Source organism: Dermacentor andersoni, chromosome 9, assembly GCF_023375885.2.
Source record: "Dermacentor andersoni chromosome 9, qqDerAnde1_hic_scaffold, whole genome shotgun sequence".
Lineage (NCBI taxonomy): Eukaryota > Metazoa > Arthropoda > Arachnida > Ixodida > Ixodidae > Dermacentor > Dermacentor andersoni.
Genome location: NC_092822.1, coordinates 84,957,360 through 84,975,377, shown reverse-complemented (window position 1 = coordinate 84,975,377; position 18,018 = coordinate 84,957,360). Strand labels below are relative to the sequence as shown.

The window sequence follows — 18,018 nt, the reverse complement described above, 5'->3', positions numbered from 1 at the left end:
TTTTGCCACTACCGTAATCCTCCGAACCACAGAAAGTGTATTGGTTATTTGGGGCCGGCTGATCGGCGCAGCCGGCTTAATATTTAGCGTAAAGGTACACAAGTATAAACCTGAAATTATATCCAAACCAAAAACAAAACAGTATGTGCAAGAAAAAATGGTGCACTGTAGAAAGTGAGCAAATGTATTCACTTAAAGTACAGCTCATGGTGGCATACGCAACTGGTGTCGTTATCATCAGACCATTTTTATGTCCACTGCAGGACGAAGGCCTCTCGCAGCGGTCTCCAATTAGACCCGTCTTGCGCCAGATGATTGCCACTTGCGCCTGCCGTTACGTGCAATTGATGACGATGATGGTAATAATAATAATAATAATAATAATAATAATAATAATAATAATAATAATAATAATAATAACAACACGCGCTTTTAAGCTGCTACACTACAGAGCGGGACATAAAACCGCCCGATACGTGGTACTCCGCGCATGACAGGACTTATAGGATCGCGTCCGCAGTTGACAGGGCCGATGAAACAGTTGGAATTTTCGCATGTCCCTTCTGTGTGTGTTTTTTTTTTTTTTAATTGTTATTATTATTTCAACCGATAACAACAACAGAGGCAGATGGGAATGGGCACTTACCGTGAGCTGTTGCTCCGGTGAACCAGGAGGAAGCGAAGTAAACTGTTGTTACCAGCAGCGTCCACGGCATCGCGTGCGTGTTCGTAGTCTTCCGTGCGTCACCGGATACCCAGGACGTCGAATCAGCGAGAACCCGCCGGTTCGTCAGCCTTCGAACTTGGCCGCGAGAGCGGGCTTGGGGGCGACTGCCGGCGACGGATGCCGTCCGCCGCTTCGCAAACAACAGGGCTTCGTGTGAACACGAAGACGCAGACACGAACGAGCCAGCTAGCGGGGCGATACGACGCGTCTTCCGTCCTCGCTTATTAGGTTTTCATTCGCCGTAACGAGCAGATTCGTCACGCGGAAGCGTGGCGCCATCTTGCGGCCGCTCCGCGAGTCTCGTGAGCGCCGCTGTATGGGCGCGACATTTAAAGCATAAGGGGTGCGAATAGTAATTGTTGACGAGGAATAGAATGCGAATCTAATAGCGACAGAAAGCAGACCGAGTTTAGAATACGTCTCGAATGACGAACAACCGTTTCGGCCATTAGTAGAGAAAGACGTTCGCGTCCCGGTATATGCGCAACGTTATGAAGTTTCTGCTACTACATTGCACACTGCGAAGCGTTGTTTACTAGAAGCACCAATAGAACGCTAGGGACAAGTAGGCAGTTTCTTCGTGTAGACACAAATCTTGCGTGAGTGACAACGAATAACCCGGAAAAATGTTTCCCGTCTATAGGTCCGCCGGGATGAAATGTACCGCACTTTCGCATTAATTTTATTGTGTTTGATCATTCGCAGTTGAAGATTTTAATATTCAAATACTTTAAAATTACTCGAAAGCTATTCGTACGTACCGCGAGTGAAACACTTTCGCACGGAGATGATATATGTATATTGCGGGACTGATTCTTTTGAGATAATCACGACACCTACACATTAGCATGCTGGACTGACGAGCGAATCTGCACCAATTGTTACTTGAATGTAAATTGCAAGTCCCCTTTTCATATTCGATGATAGTGTGTTCTGACTGAGTACAGCGTGAAAAACAGCAGACCAGGGGGGGGGGGGGTATACTGCAATTGTCCACCTAGTGGACACGTCCATTTCGTCTGCTGCCAAACTTCCGATTGGCCGGGACTGTGCACGTGTCAGAAGGAGACAAGCGCCTCCAGCCAACCAGCACTTCACTAGCAGACGAAGCGAACATTGTCCACCAGGTGGGCACTCGCAGAATACCATCCCAGCATCGAGTGAAGTGTGCCATGAAGCGAAGTTGTTGACGGGCAATCGTAAGCATTATGTGCCACGCAGGCTCACCGGCTTTGGCGTTCGACTGTCTGAGCACGAGGTCGCGGGCTCGACTCCCGACCGTAGCGGTCGCGTTCTGATGAGGGTGAAATGCGAAAAACGCTCGTATGCAGTGCTTTGGGCGCCCACCGAAGAAACTTAAGTAGCCGAAATTATTGCGGAGCCCTCCCGTTATACAGCAGCCGTCATAAGCTATTGTGGAGCTCTCGGAAGTTGGCGTCCACAATTTCAATTCAAACTCATATATTCCCTTCACTACTAAAGCGACTAGATACATCACGAGCTACCCCCCCCCCCCCCCCCCCTCCCCGCCCATGACGATTCGTGTTCCAGTATGTGGGTGTTCGCGATTATTTTGTTTCTGCATAGAGGTACTTTTGTGCGCTTGTCGGCTGCAGACCGGTGGACTTTGAGACAATGGCAAACGCCGAAGTGTAGCCTCTCGCAAGGACGTGTTCGTGTGCAACGGGTACAGTCACGGACACCGCACCCGAAGACCCCCCCCCTTGCCAACCCTTACTCGCGAAACGCAACGGTCCAACGGAGCAAGACGGAAGCACACTCGTCGCCGCGATCCGTGAAGCGTCCCTTCGGACTCTCTCCCGCACACATCGGTGCGCGGTGGTGTGCGTGTGGCCCTTGCCGCCCAAAACACGATGCGCTGCGGTGCATGTGACTGCCCCGCCTTTCTTGAAGCCTCAGTGATTCTCGCGCGTGATGTGTGCGACCGAAGATTCATTCACCGGCTGATCACGCGAACAGCGTATATATATATGCAAGCGGAAAGTAATGCAAGCTCGTCTCCGGTACGTTCAACTAGTGCTATACCTGGGAAGGGTTTCGCAAGACATTTTTCTTTTCTCATTTTGGGCATAGCATAACAGCTGGCGCACGATGGTGTATGTGCGATAATCAGCGATGTCCGATTAGTCAACCACGATTTGACAATTAACCGCTTCAGGACAAATGTTGCAATCGCGTTGTTTTGTTACGGCCGGTTTCGCCCCGTCTCCCCGACCCGGTTACGGCCAAGATACCACGTGCTTTGCTGACCTCCAGCTCGCGCAACATTAAGTTGCAAGATAACCGAGGAGTTCCTTTAGTTCCAGTATAAGCCGAACGAAAGAAATATAACATTGCACAAAGTTCGTTCGACAAACACTAAAGTAGAAAACGAGGACATTCTACGGTGCACTCAACCGGGACAGATGACGCGTTGAGGTGAACGTGCTTCATCCCGTCCCACACGCGTATAGAGGGAACGGGCGAACAGAGAAGCTTTGCTAGGCATTTCTGCAATTTGCGGTACATCCACCGTGGCACGAGCATTACAGCGAATACTACGTGTACACAAATGCAGCCTACGCGGCCGTCCCAGACGACCTGTACGAGCGAATATCGTATTGCGGAGGCATTGACAATGGAGCCCGTCTCAAGGTAGTTAATAGCTTTACGGGACCCGTGTACACAATTATGCAAGCACACCCGCTGGCGTTCGAGTCACCTGGAATGATCAGTGTTGTGGAAAACTGGTCGGTTCCACGGGCGTTGGCGGCGACGCAGGTGTAGTTTCCGAAGTCTTCGGGCCTCAAATTTCGCAGAGTGAGCGTCGACAGAGTGTCCGACTGCCTGGTGATTGTGGCGCGTTCTTGGTTTCTGATCGGAAGGCCGTCTTTAAACCACGACAGCTCGTGAGGGCCGTGGCTCCCGCGCTTGATGGCGCACATTATCATTGTGGTGTCGCCGAGAGATAAGTCCGGAGAGAAGTTGAACGCCTGGATCTTCGGCGAACCTGGAACGGTCCCGCGGAGTGCTTTTACGAGTCTCAGTTGGTGAGCCTCTCTAATCCGGTCTAACGCACCTTAACGGCGACACTGCCAGTATTCGACTACTGTTTCCATTCGCCTGCCCCCCGCCCCTCCTCCGTACTTTAGTGCATTATTACGCACGAATTAGAACATAACTGACTGCAATAATAAAAATAACGGTAAAATAGGTTAATTTAACATCACCTGACGAAAACTGTTGGCGAAGTATAGAAGTTTAGATAGATAGATAGATAGATAGATAGATAGATAGATAGATAGATAGATGGATGGATGGATGGATGGATGGATGGATGGATGGATGGATGGATGGATGGATGGATGGATGGATGGATGGATGGATGGATGGATGGATGGATGGATGGATGGATGGATGGATGGATGGATGGATGGATGGATGGATGGATGGATGGATGGATGGATGGATGGATGGATGGATGGATGGATGGATGGATGGATGGATGGATGGATGGATGGATGGATGGATGGATGGATGGATGGATGGATGGATGGATGGATGGATGGATGGATGGATGGATGGATGGATGGATGGATGGATGGATGGATGGATGGATGGATGGATGGATGGATGGATGGATGGATGGATGGATGGATGGATGGATGGATGGATGGATGGATGGATGGATGGATGGATGGATGGATGGATGGATGGATGGATGGATGGATGGATGGATGGATGGATGGATGGATGGATGGATGGATGGATGGATGGATGGATGGATGGATGGATGGATGGATGGATGGATGGATGGATGGATGGATGGATGGATGGATGGATGGATGGATGGATGGATGGATGGATGGATGGATGGATGGATGGATGGATGGATGGATGGATGGATGGATGGATGGATGGATGGATGGATGGATGGATGGATGGATGGATGGATGGATGGATGGATGGATGGATGGATGGATGGATGGATGGATGGATGGATGGATGGATGGATGGATGGATGGATGGATGGATGGATGGATGGATGGATGGATGGATGGATGGATGGATGGATGGATGGATGGATGGATGGATGGATGGATGGATGGATGGATGGATGGATGGATGGATGGATGGATGGATGGATGGATGGATGGATGGATGGATGGATGGATGGATGGATGGATGGATGGATGGATGGATGGATGGATGGATGGATGGATGGATGGATGGATGGATGGATGGATGGATGGATGGATGGATGGATGGATGGATGGATGGATGGATGGATGGATGGATGGATGGATGGATGGATGGATGGATGGATGGATGGATGGATGGATGGATGGATGGATGGATGGATGGATGGATGGATGGATGGATGGATGGATGGATGGATGGATGGATGGATGGATGGATGGATGGATGGATGGATGGATGGATGGATGGATGGATGGATGGATGGATGGATGGATGGATGGATGGATGGATGGATGGATGGATGGATGGATGGATGGATGGATGGATGGATGGATGGATGGATGGATGGATGGATGGATGGATGGATGGATGGATGGATGGATGGATGGATGGATGGATGGATGGATGGATGGATGGATGGATGGATGGATGGATGGATGGATGGATGGATAGATAGATAGATAGATAGATAGATAGATAGATAGATAGATAGATAGATCACTATTACAAATGTCTCTGTTAAGGAGCGGACTTTTGTAACGCGCTTGAATAAGCACATGCTCGGACTAAACTCGTCGGATTAAATGTGACCAGCCAAGGAGGCGAAACTCATTAGTCAGCCATAAATCCTATGTATTTAAGCGACATTGCAGAAAAATATTGTCCGGGTTGTCGAACACCACGCTTACCTTCGGCTTCCGAAGATGCGGCGAGAAAGCACAGCAATAACGCGACAACACTGGCGAAGTTACGCAAGGACGACATGGCAGCGCAAGCGCGACCGGTACCGACTGTAGGGCTTGCGGTGCGAACGCTCGCAAACGCACCAAGAAGGCGGCGGCGACAGAACGGGAACCGCCGTCCCTCTCTCAATTCTTAGCGGACAGCTAGCGCCACGCAACGGCGCAAAAGATAACTGTCGCTGCCGAAGCGGAACGACGGGCGCGAATTTCGGACATAAAGTCCGGGTCAGACACAGCGAAAAGCGACGCGGTAGGTGCGGAGCAGGAAGGGTTGACGCAGCGAGAATATTGTTCTTCTTTCAAGAGGAAGCTTTGTCTCGGGAGTTCCTCTCAATGAACACGGAAATGAAAAAATCGCTCGCCTTGGCATCCACTACACCGAAATCTATAGAGTTCGTTGAATTGAAAAGATCAAATCCGCTCACTGTAAAAAGCAGCTTTTCTCATTTCAATTATATATTTTTTAAACAAAACATTGTGCAATATCGAAAATTCTAAAAAAAAAAGAAAAAAACAGAGAGATAGAGATAAGTGGGACATCAAGCTTACAACTATAACTCCGCTATGAAAAAGATGCCACAGTTCCTTAAGTTGTACTTATCGAGACATCTGATGCGGACAAAGTACACGCATTTACACCGCTATGGAATGCAGCACCGATTTGTGAATAGGCATTTTTGCAAAATTACCGTAAGCAGCGTAACAATTGCACGAAAGCTATCGACTCGTATGTAATGTTTGTGCACTTGAATGCTTTAACGGATGGGGTTGGGAGAACATCGGTATCTATTTTTCATGGAAAGTTATGGATTCGTTATCTGGCACAAAGTTATCTCTGGCACAACACACACACACACACACACACATATATATATATATATATATCAGTTGGCGTAAGTAGGATAAAAGGCGTGCGCAGACGATGAAGCATAACTTCTCTGTTCTTGTTGATAAGTACGTTGTAAAGTTATGGAAGAAATATTTGGAGAGAAATAAGGCGGCGAACTTGAGCCGATGTTCTGTGACATTGCGTAAGAGTAAATGGCGCGCACGCACGCACACACACCTTTCAAAGGCAGTCATAATAGTACAAGTTATGTTCGGACTTTCTATACGTAAAACCACGAAATTTTCCAAAAAATATACTAGAATCTCATTTTCCTTTCAGGCGCACCATCGTGGCTGCGATATATGATTCAAGAAGGAGGCAGCCATAATGCGCAGCGGGTTCACGTGAAGGGCACAATGTCGTATATACGTCGCAAGCACTACGATGAGCGCGCAGGAGAATAATTTCAGTCGGGTTTCGGAGCCAACGCAGAACACATTCCACTGCTATTCAATGTGGTCGCCAAGCATTTAAAAAAAAAAAAAAATGACCGACGAGGCTATCCTTCCGAGGTATAGTTGCTGCACGACCGATTACAGGCTATGTAATCACGACCGATTACAGACTATGAACGGAACGCATTACGCGCAAGACGGCGCCTTATGAAAGAAGACACACGTGATGCTATGTGGCTCAGCCATCAAAGCCGTTGTTACCTATTTTTCACCGTGTACGGGCATTTCAAATCGCATCACCCGCGACATTGAGTCCCTCAGCCTGCGAATTCGAGCCCGCCCTGCAGTCCAGCCTACCTGTGACGGCTAGGAGTGCCGATGCCACGCCGCTGCCAGCGGCGTTGCTAGCGACGCACGTGTAGTTGCCGTTGTCCTCCACCGCAATGTCCTTCAGCGTCAGCGTCGAGATGGAGTCTCCCTGGTGGGACACCAGGGCATTGCTCCTCGACACGGCGTCTAGCACGTGACCGTTCTTAAGCCAGAGGAGCGTGTACGGGCTAAGGCTTCCTTTTCGAACGACGCAGCTCACAACGGCTGTGTCGCCCGTGGAGAGGAGACCGGGAAACCTGAACTCTTGCACATTGGGAGGCCCTGAAACGTGCGCTTTTTGAGACTCTTACCTCGAGCTACGTAACGATAGTGATTCACGTGGAGTCAGCCGGGATACGAGAATTCGATCAGGATATTCTGCGGTGCTTAGAAAGCTTTTTTACTCCTGTTCGAACAATGTATTTCTTTGAACGAAATGCCCGAGTGATTCGTCGATTCCCGCGAGCTATCGCCTGTCTTCGAAGCCATCCGTACGTACCAGTGATATTATCGAATATTATACTATGGTATACTTTAGAATAGCGCCACCATGGTTACCGCTATCGCGAACCTCTAACACCGTATGCGCTGTTAGGGGGACGTGGTGGCGGAAATGATAACGTAGCGTAGTAACACTATGCTAAAATACGCTACCGACAAGTATAATATCTCACAGAGAAGTTATCTATAACACAGCACCGCAGGTCTAGAACCTTAGTACTTTTGTCACACCTTAGGTCTACCACAGAAGCTTGCACACAACGGTACAGCTCGTTAAGCAGGCACAAGTGTCAGGTAAAGCTTCCTGAAGTTCCGCAAGATTCGAACGTAGTAACACAGCGGTGCGAGACATGCGTAAAAAAAGAAACACAACATCGCCAATCGTGCAGGCAGCTGTCCGATTTTCGTACCTGAGGTGGCAGCAACGACGCTCAGAACAGCAAGCAGCAACAAGAAGGTGCTGCAGCTATTCCGACTTGGCGGACGAGCAGTGGACATGTCTTCTCCTGATCGTCGACGCATGCAGCTTCGGCAAGTGTTCCGGTCGAGAGGAGTTGCTGAATGAACTCTACCGAGCGTGGAAGAGGCCGCAGACGGCCATGAGATCCTCTCTGTGCGACGACACGGACACCCGGAGGTGACGCCAACGCTCGGTGCAGTGAGGGATCGGCTGATCTTAGGGCACCACGACAGCGCGGTGCCGTAATTGGGTCGGCCACGCGGACAACTATCGCCACCTACGGACTGTCGAGCGCAGCAAGACAGAGCGCGTGCTCAGTCTTCTCAATGTTTGATGCTTTTACTCGACAGCAAAATGTAAGCCCGCGTGAAAGGAAAGGTTGCGATCCTACCGAGCGTAGCTCGAGCTATAAACGTAGCGGTGCGATTAAAAAAAAAAAAAGAAAAAAAAAGGAATAACCTAAACCAAGCATGCCGTTTTCGGCAACGACGCAAGATTACCAAAATGAGGCTGCGTGTGTGTATGTATGCTACACGCAGTTGCCAGTAAGATGAGAACTGCGATTACATCGACGACGCGAAAAGATGCGAAAGGAGAGGGGGGGGAAACAAATTAACAGAATAATATGCTCCCATACGAACATTATTTGATCATTACTGGTTGATACGATGAATTTATTATGAGTTCAGGATGTAGCACCAAGTAACCACTAGAAGGTATTTGCGTAGTCTGTATTGGTATAACATATTGATTTCATGTATTTATTTTATGTTTCACTTGGTCCTCAAACTTAGCGCGAGAGCAGCTATATATATCGCACCTGGCATCACCAGCGCTCCCCCCGAAGAACAATACCACGATGCTGAGCCGTCGTTGTAGTCGTTCGTGACAAAATAAATAAATAAATAAATAAATAAATAAATAAATAAATAAGTAAATAAATAGTGCGAGCCGAATCTCTACACTGCCAAAACGAAAGCTTTGTACGTAATAGCGAGGCAACACAAACAGCCGTCGTCATAGTAAGCAAACGGATGCATCGATCACTGCCCACTGATACAAAGAAATAAGTACTAAGCGCCCAATGCGTGACCTCACATTAAAGGTTTCACCAGGCTTATGAGCTTGCGTACAGAGCAGCGGGCTCGCTGCAAATATTTATCACTGCGACTTCTCCGCTTCCCATACAGTGTGTTCGTCTTTCGCAGTAACTTTTCTCACTCACTGCCGTCATACGCAGTTTTCGCCCATGAACAGTTTTAATTGAAATGTCTTCGATGTTCTATCCGTGCAGAACCGTTTCGCGCGGTTTCCTATGTCCCGAGAGCAACTAAATTTAATTCACGAATGAAAGTGTGCATGGCGTCGCCGGCTTCAAAGCACTCGCGCAACTGCGCAGGTCGACGTTCGTCCAAGCCCCCGAGACTCCGTACTTATTGGGAGAGGAAGTAGTAAAGTACTGAGGTGCTGGTCGCTCCATGTATGTATTGGCGACGCTATGTGGAGCCAGCGCATACGGGCGACGCGCAGCAGGCAATTTACTCAACAAAAGCGCTGCCATCAGTGTTGAAACGATGCCAAGAAACCGATCGGTATATCTAGCGCCGGCCTTGCACCTCTCTCGTAGCGGCGTCGGTGGTTCAGTGGTAGAATACTCGCCTGCCACGCGGGTGGCCCGGGTTCGATTCCCGGCCGACGCACTTTTTTTTTTTCTCCGCCTGTTTGCTTCTCATTTTTTTTTTTTTCGGGCACGTCGGGAAAAGATGAAAGCGTGCGGGAAAGGATTACAAAAAACGGTTAAATATTAATAAAAGTACGGAGCAGGCAGCATGGCAGAAAGGACGCCGCGCCGCTCTGACGCGCGCTAGTTGGGCAGCCGTGCAGGAAGTTCCTTCTCCCCTTCGTGTGTTGTTTGCGGCACGACGCGGGAGGTGAGCTTACGGGGCGGGAGGCTTCTACTGGAGGGGCAAATGGGAGGAGAGTGCTTATACCTCCGGTGCGGGGCAAAACAGCGAGAAAGCGAGAGAAATTCATCTTTGCGCAAAGGCAGGCGGTGGCAGCGCTTCGCGCGAGCGCTGTAGAACATCGGTGAGCAGGCACTTCGACCGCAACTGCGCTGAACGCGTATTCCGTACGAATTGTTTAAATTATGGAGAAAGAGAGCGGGTGTGTTGGAATAACAATATTTCTAAATCGAATGGAAATTATGCGAGAAATAGAAAAGACAGACATTCCAATATCGTATTGAACGTTCAGTATAGTTTCAAACTTCGAAAGAAAGTGAAATATCACGCTTTCCGAAAGTCCGTTCGTTCACAGATGATAATTGCTTGTTTACATTTATTTATTACATGTAAAGCCGTTCACAGCAAAATTTAATTCGTTCAACTGAGGAGCTTGCCAATGAGATTTAGGAAGCTGCATAAACCGGAGGCTTATTTAACGATGGGGGATTATTGAACATAAGTTGACTACTACACGCGTTTGCTCAGCAAATGGTGCCTATCCGCAAAAGCGGCTTCCACGCAGCAGGGTGATTCGGCACCGTTTGGCATTCTTCCCGTGGATAGCAAAAGCTTTTCGATTAGTATTCTAAAGTTTAGAATATCCGTACACCCATAGAGGAAAAGAAAACAGCTCGTGAAAAAGAACGATGCTTGAACACTACGCATGCTTTAAGTTTTAAGTATCATGACCCGAAAAGTAGAACCATTCTCGCACTGCTACCGAGACCTTTCTGTCTCTGTCTCTCTCTCTTTTCAATACTATTATATCGCTTATGTCGTTCTCTCGACCCTCCCACCCCACTTTTACTTTGCTGTGTCAATGTTCTTTCTTTTTTTTTTTAACTTTAGCTCCCGATTTATTCGCAGGGCTCGAGTCACGTCATTACGACGAAATTGCCCGTATAAGGAAGGATTGCGTACATGTACAGGTCGAATAATTCTTACATTTCATATGTATTCTTGATTACCTTTAAGTAAAGATCACTACAACGAATTTGCCTCTACAGCGAATGAATATATGTGTGTGTGCTTTTACCACGCACGCAAATAGCCGCGGCGCCACTTCGCTCTGTATACCCGCCACTGACGCTCATATAGGAAGTGTCAGTGGGCACTCCAACAAAGACCGCGCCGTATAGGTGCAGAAACACCAGCGATGGTTGCCGGCAGCGCGCGCGAAACGCTGCCCGCCAACAGGCGTGCAGGCGTGTGACCTCCGAGATTGACGCGCGACACACCACACAATTTCGGAGGCCATTGTGCTCATATACAGGGCAATAAATTTCTACCGGTTTCGATGGTTTGTTAGCACGAACCGTGCGTCTTACGGGCCGATAATGAGTTCGGAAGAAGAGCATCAGCGAGCTTTATGGCATCACGCCATGCAGCATCGCATTTCAAAGATGTACTCGTAACGCACATCATATCATCATCAACCCCGCCTAGAATAAACTGGCGTTTCCAGTATCAACTCGGACCAGTGCCACAACCAGAGCCGCGGCCGCTTTAGGCCTGCTTCGGCCGCACAGTTACAGAAGGCTACTTTTCGGAACAGACAATACACTTCGTAATACCACGTGAGGCAGCCAGCGTGTCAATAGGCGCACAAGCTTGCGGAGTACCTGACACCGCAAGCGGCGCTGTGAACGTGTCTTGGCCGCGAGCGTTCCTGGCGACGCAGGTGTAGTTGCCGACGTCATCGGGTCCGACGTCTCGGATCGTCAGCGTGTAGAGCATGTCCGACTGCCGGGCCGCCGAGACGCGGTGATCCTCCGCGAGTCCTCTCGAATCTTTGAGCCACGAGAGATTGTGGGGACCCCTGCTCCCTCTTTTGACGGCGCAGGTGACCGCCGCCGCGTCGCCCAAGGATAAGTCGGGGGAGAACGAGAAAGCTTGGATCTTGGGGGCGTTGTCTGAAAACACACACACGAGTCGCCGTGACGATATCTGCAGCTCTCGTCAGCTTTTTTGTCAGAAGAAACGAAGCCGAGTGCTTCCACTGCAATGCAGCCGATTCCGAGACGCCTATAGTCGGCCTGCGTCAGCACGCGCTGAAAGTTCTGGACAGGGAGGCGAACATCGGTTATTAACGTCCAGAGCTTTTTACCGATATAAGATTTTAAAGGTACGACGCGCCATAGACGGCAATTAGCAAAGGTCAAGCTCACAATGGTCTCATTTCTTTAGAGAGAGTACGTGTGTAGGAGGACGCAAGGTGATGTCCGCGAAGAATGGACTCGAATGACTGCGGATTTGTGACAATGGTGCGATCGCTATAAGTGCATTTAAGAATGTCTATAGTAGCTCGGGCCTCTGGTCGATGTCGACGTTTTGCTAGTGTGCGTTTATATGATATCTTAGTTTCAATTTGCAAGCTTAGATTTTAGGGTACTTATATTTGCGAGGGTTTGACCCCGTAAGCATACCTGCCAACCTGTGAACTTTACAATTTATAATATCCCGCGGAGGGGGGGGGGGGGGGGGGGGGCGATGTGTGATAGCAGCATTTCCTTTAAAGCTTGCCCTGAGCACACGTCTTTTCAGGGATACCAGCGTACTTGACCAACGAGGATTTAAATTTAAACCCAGCGCACCGAGCAACAGAAAAAGTGGAACAGCAAATACTGACACAAAACGAATCGCTTTTAGGTCACAGCGACTTGGCTCTTTGGAATTTCAAACAATTCAGAAACTTGTTTGCATAAACTTTCTTGAGGCAAGTTCACCTCTTGCACCCCTCCACCGTCGAAGACGTACAGCGGAACGTACGACGACCGACAAGAGAAACATCTTCGCAAACAGAATTACTTTTTCGTAAAACTTGATGGAACTTTAGGAAAATGGTAAAACGGGTCCAAATTCGTAAACTTTACGACAAATTCAGGAGAGTTGACAGGTCTGCGTACGTGGCAATCGCTCCTGACACGATTTATAATAGTATTCATCATCATCAGCTTATTTTGTATCCACTGCAGGGCGATGGGCTCTATCTGCAATCTCCAGTTACCGAAACCAGTTTGGGTTTGGTGAGCATGACGCTTACTAATTTAGTAATACTAAGTAATAAAAGTACTAACGATAGCTGAAAATATGTAGTTATTACGCACGTAATGCATTCGTGTAACGGTCCAACAAAGTAAAGCAGCTGGCAATGCCACTCAATATCCTATTAGCAATACGTAACTGGGCGACATCCTGACGGCCCTGAAAACGAGTTCTATCATTGGAATAAATTATTCTTATTTTGAGAAATAATCGTTGTGCGTGCATCTTAATCTCTGCTTAGTTGGTTTAGCCTTGCTCGCTCAATTATACTTCTTAACAGTTTTGTACCCTCAGAGCTGAAATTTTAAAATCAATTCAAACTGCACAAGTAGCTGTACAATGAGATAACGAAATCGTAGGACGATAGCGCTGTCAAATTCTCCCGTGGACCGGTATTCGTCGCGCCTAGCGCACAGAATTTCGCGAAATAAGTGCAGAGGATCGGCACGAGTCTTATGGAAATCAAACGTACCTGGCTCGGGAGCAGACGACAGCGCCAGCAGGTACGGGGTACCTGCTAGCAGAACAGCCGCGAGGAGCTGAAGATGCATTTGGTCCAAAAATGGGATGACAATATTCGCTTGAACTTCCCCGAGCTAGGACTGCGACGGACCCGCGACGAGTAACCCCAGGGAGACTATCCGTCTCGCAGACCGCGACTCGACGACCACGCTGACCCCCCACCGGGATCTTCGTGGTGCGGAGCGCGGTCCGGGGGTGAAAAGTGCACGGTCGCGTACGGACCTCCTGCGCCACCTGTGGGCCACAATTTGAAGTGCACACGAGCGGGAAACACGACTGCTTTGGAATCGCAGTCGTACTGCAGCCGGTTGGATGATGCAGGATGCGTGCAACGAGAAATGAAATTGCAAATACACCGCCAGCAGGCAGCAGCTCGTAGCGCTCACTTGAAAGGAGCGTTGTGATCTTGTCCGTTGTCGCGATAGGATTAGGCGCCTGACGCCCATCGTTGTACAACAGATGCTCAAGGAGCAAAATTAATCCTTCGGTCATGCATTGGACAAGCATTAGGACCTCAGACGTACAAGGTCAATGGGGAGTTATTGCCCTGTCACGTTCCCGTGCTGGTCGCAAGGTCACGCGGTAATACCGGAGCTTAAAGAAATAAGATAATACCGGAGCTTAAAGGAATTCACCTTATGACCACATATTATATTGAAGCAGCGCACTTGCATCTGACACGTACACATAGAAAGGACATACACAGGCGCTCGGCCGCAACTCAACCCAACCTAATTTCATGACCATTTTATGACCACATATCTTTCGTACGGTTATAAGGCATTACTAAAACTGTGCAATGATAAAAAGATTCAGCTCTTGGTCTCCTGATCGCCCACGTTAACTTAAGACATACGTGGAGGCAGCAACCACCGGAACACATTTTGGACATACCTGAAACACCGTGAAAGGCATGCTTTTAAACCAGCGGAGACACCACACGGCGGCAGTTTCTTAAGGAAACGGCATGTCGTATAAGGAAGGGAATAGGGTTAAATGAACGTAAATACAAAAGCTGTTTCGCATCTTAGTGTGCGTCTACTGTGAAAACTCGAGGACGTGGTGGGCGACAACTGTGGGTAGAGTTCAGTTTTGAGATGAAAGGGGTCGTTACCGTTCACAACTAGCGTTGCCGTGACGCTGTCGCTGCCGTATTGGTTGCTTGCAGCGCACGTGTAGTTCCCGACATCCTCCGGCTTGAGGCTGCCAATTCGCAACGTCACGCTGCTCTTGGAAGCGCTGGATACCGAGACACGGTCGCCGGCTTCGATCAGTTTGCCGTCCTTCAGTAAGGCTATGCGGTACGGTCCCACGCTGCCTTTCTTGACCACGCATGACTCGACGATTTCGTCGCCCAGTGCCACGTCCGGTGGGAAAGCAAACCCTCCAACCTTAGGCGCTGTCAGGAATGGTGGGGACAGGAATCCGTGTCTTACTTTTCTGCCGGGTGTCTTTAGCATGCATGGCGACGGTATCGGGGCGGTAAGCAACACTGTTTCTTCATAGCCCAAGTTACACAGTGCTAACGCAGAATAGAGTACCTATAGAAATGCGCGATGCATGAACACGTCATATCCTGGCCTTACACGTTGGAGGTTTTAAAGGGACACTAAAGGCAAATAAGTCGACGTGCACTGTTTAAGTATCATTCCAAAAGCCTTCCAACGCGTGTTTCGTGCCAAAGGACTTAGTTTACGACAAAACAGCATCTGAAGGGTCCGAATACCTTTTTCGAAATTCAAATCTCCCGCCATCCGACCGGGGGAGTGGTGACGTTGCAGACGCCATCACCACCCTTCGCTGCCTTCGGAGAGTAAAACGGTGCCCGACAGACGGCGGCACCGAGCGAAGACAGAGCGGTGGATTCGCCGCTGCAGCTGCTTTTTGGTCAAGTGACGTAGACCGTTCGGGCATCCCGCGACATCACATGGAAGTTGAATTCTCTGCTACTTGCAGCTTGTGCGAGTTTCGCGAGCCAGCAAAACCAGCGCAGCATTACGCGATAACGAAACTGCTGAAACGCTAAAGCGTGGGCGGCGTAGAGTGGAGCGCAAACGAAACCTTTTGAGCGCCGGCGTCGTTGTTGAGGGTAATTTCGATTAGTTCTGAAAATGAAATGGAACTGGAGAAGTAGCATTTTATTTCGTGTTATAAGGCCATACAATAATGATTTTTTGCAACGAGTGGTTGAGTACTAGTGACAGAATTTAACTGAGGAGTGCCTTCGTCATCGGGCACGTGCATGGATGTCCCGGGGGGGTCTAATCATGCTGCATTTACCTCAGTTTCTCGATTATTAAGGCCTTGTTCGCGATAATATTGACGCCTTAGAGATTCTCGAGCACTAATCTATCACTTTAGCTTGACTTAATATTTGCCGTTAGTGTCCCTTTAAACGTTCAAGCTAGGTTTTAAAGGAATTTGTGGAGCTTTTCGTTCTGTTCACATATGTTTTGCGCTGACTTGAACTATTCAACATTACAGGCTTTTTGTAGACAGTCATGCAGTGTAATATAGCAGCAGCTGCTGCGGAAATCGTCGACGCTTACCGACAACACCGGCGGCAGAGACTGTAGCGCAAAGTTGCTGCAACGACAGGAAGAGTGCGAAGTGACCGGCTACTGTAGCCATCGTAGCAGTTGGCACGGAGCAGCCTTCTTGACGGTTCAATTCGTCTCTTCTGTAAATCAGCGCTGTTCGAGCTAACTAAGTCCCGGGCTACTTCGCAGAAGCATCCACACTCAGTGAGTGGAGGGGGTCGTGGCGCTCGCTGACCGTTGTCGAGCTTCCGACGGCGAAAAAATCGCACTTGCATCGTGGAGCACGTGGCGCCGCCTAGCGACCGTAACGGACACCACGCACACACCACCGAATCAAAGGCGCGAACTTCGTTTTCCCACATGGGACAAAAAAAATTCCATGCCTCCTACGAAAAATATACGACATATTCATGTGCGTAACGAACCACGTGCACTCTCGCCGATAAAGCGTGAACGTTTTCGAGTGCAAGTTCCGCTCGGATGACATCCCATGTACCTTTCAAGCCTCGAAGACGGCGAGAAAGACAATAACAGCATACGTCGGACTTCACGTGTTGTGAGAAATAAACGCTGCAAACAACTGGACAACCGCAATGCCCCGCATGTTCATGACGTCACGTTTAGCGCCTTCGGTCCGTAAAAGTGAAATGAGTTCACCTGTGACGAGAAGAGGCAGTGTGAGGACGTCGGTTCCGAAGTCGTTGGCGGCCGAGCACGTGAAGTTGCCGATGTCGTCCACTTGAATACCTTCTACGCGCAGCAATATGCTGTTGACGTGCGAGACGACGCTGAGTCGGTTCGTGTTCCTCAGCTCGTTGCCGTCCTTGTGCCAAGCCATCTTGAACGGTCCCGACGAGCCTTTCTTGACAAGGCACGTTGCCACTGTGTCGTCTCCAAGAGAAACTTCGCTCGGAAATCCGGCACTTTGCAGCTTCGGTGGCGCTGAAACGTGAGCCAATTAATCGCGCTGTTCACTTTTAATCACCTTCCCTTTGCGCAATACTTCGCACCCCAATATGTTCACCATTTATTCGTTTAAGCTATTTCTAGCATTAAACTCTTCGTGCTCGATCGAGTGAAGCCAGCTGCAGGCGATCTTGCATTGGCCCATCACGTGGTCCTAATTATATGGCGAAATTTGATGAGCTACAAAAGCCATATTGCCTGTAAAACAGCGCGCTGTGATTTCCGAGCGCGGAACGATTTTCGATAAGCTTGCTTAATTAAATACTTGCGAATAATAGCATTAAGTTCCATTCACGTTGCTGCCGTGTTCGTATGTGATTGGATAACGCATACATCCAACGTGGGCCTGGTTACCTTATAATATGACTCTCAGAGCTGCGCTTTTCAGGAATACGACGAACTAGGGTGAGAAGGATCGGCTGCTATGCGCACCAATTCCGAATAACTTACTCCGCACAAAGCCAAATTCAAGCGGGTGGTCTTACTGACAGAAATAAACGGCTGCCTATCGATACACGCTGTCATCAACCCTCAAAATTGCGTTTCGGAGGACGTAGAGCTGCCTTCTTACCTTGTGCGCGAGCATGTACGGTCAGAAGCGAAACCGTCGACACAAGCACGACGGCTAAGTGTTTCATCTTCCAGCCGCGAGCTC

General features: G+C 49.0%; 2 protein-coding genes and 1 non-coding gene across 15 annotated transcripts in view; 2 read left to right on the top strand and 1 right to left on the bottom strand.

Moving 5' to 3' along the window:
* Positions 1–18,018, top strand: part of LOC140213109 (uncharacterized) — a 292,692-nt gene that overhangs the window by 182,796 nt on the left and 91,878 nt on the right. The gene's annotated exons all lie outside the window — the stretch shown is intronic.
* The window catches only part of LOC126528332 (cell adhesion molecule Dscam1-like), a 150,715-nt gene that overhangs the window by 41,039 nt on the left and 91,658 nt on the right, over positions 1–18,018 (bottom strand). The window contains exon 1 of one of the 9 annotated variants that reach the window (XM_072284234.1): positions 647–933. The exons of 7 other annotated variants lie outside the window; for them this stretch is intronic. In XM_072284234.1, coding sequence (XP_072140335.1) covers positions 647–716 — 70 coding nt within the window. In that variant the 5' untranslated portion in view covers positions 717–933. Of the gene's footprint in view, positions 1–646; positions 934–18,018 lie in introns of those variants that run through there. One more of the 9 variants, XM_050176228.3, reaches the window with a different exon arrangement.
* Positions 9,914–9,984, top strand: TRNAG-GCC (transfer RNA glycine (anticodon GCC)). The gene has a single exon. It is a non-coding gene; the product is annotated as a tRNA-Gly (tRNA).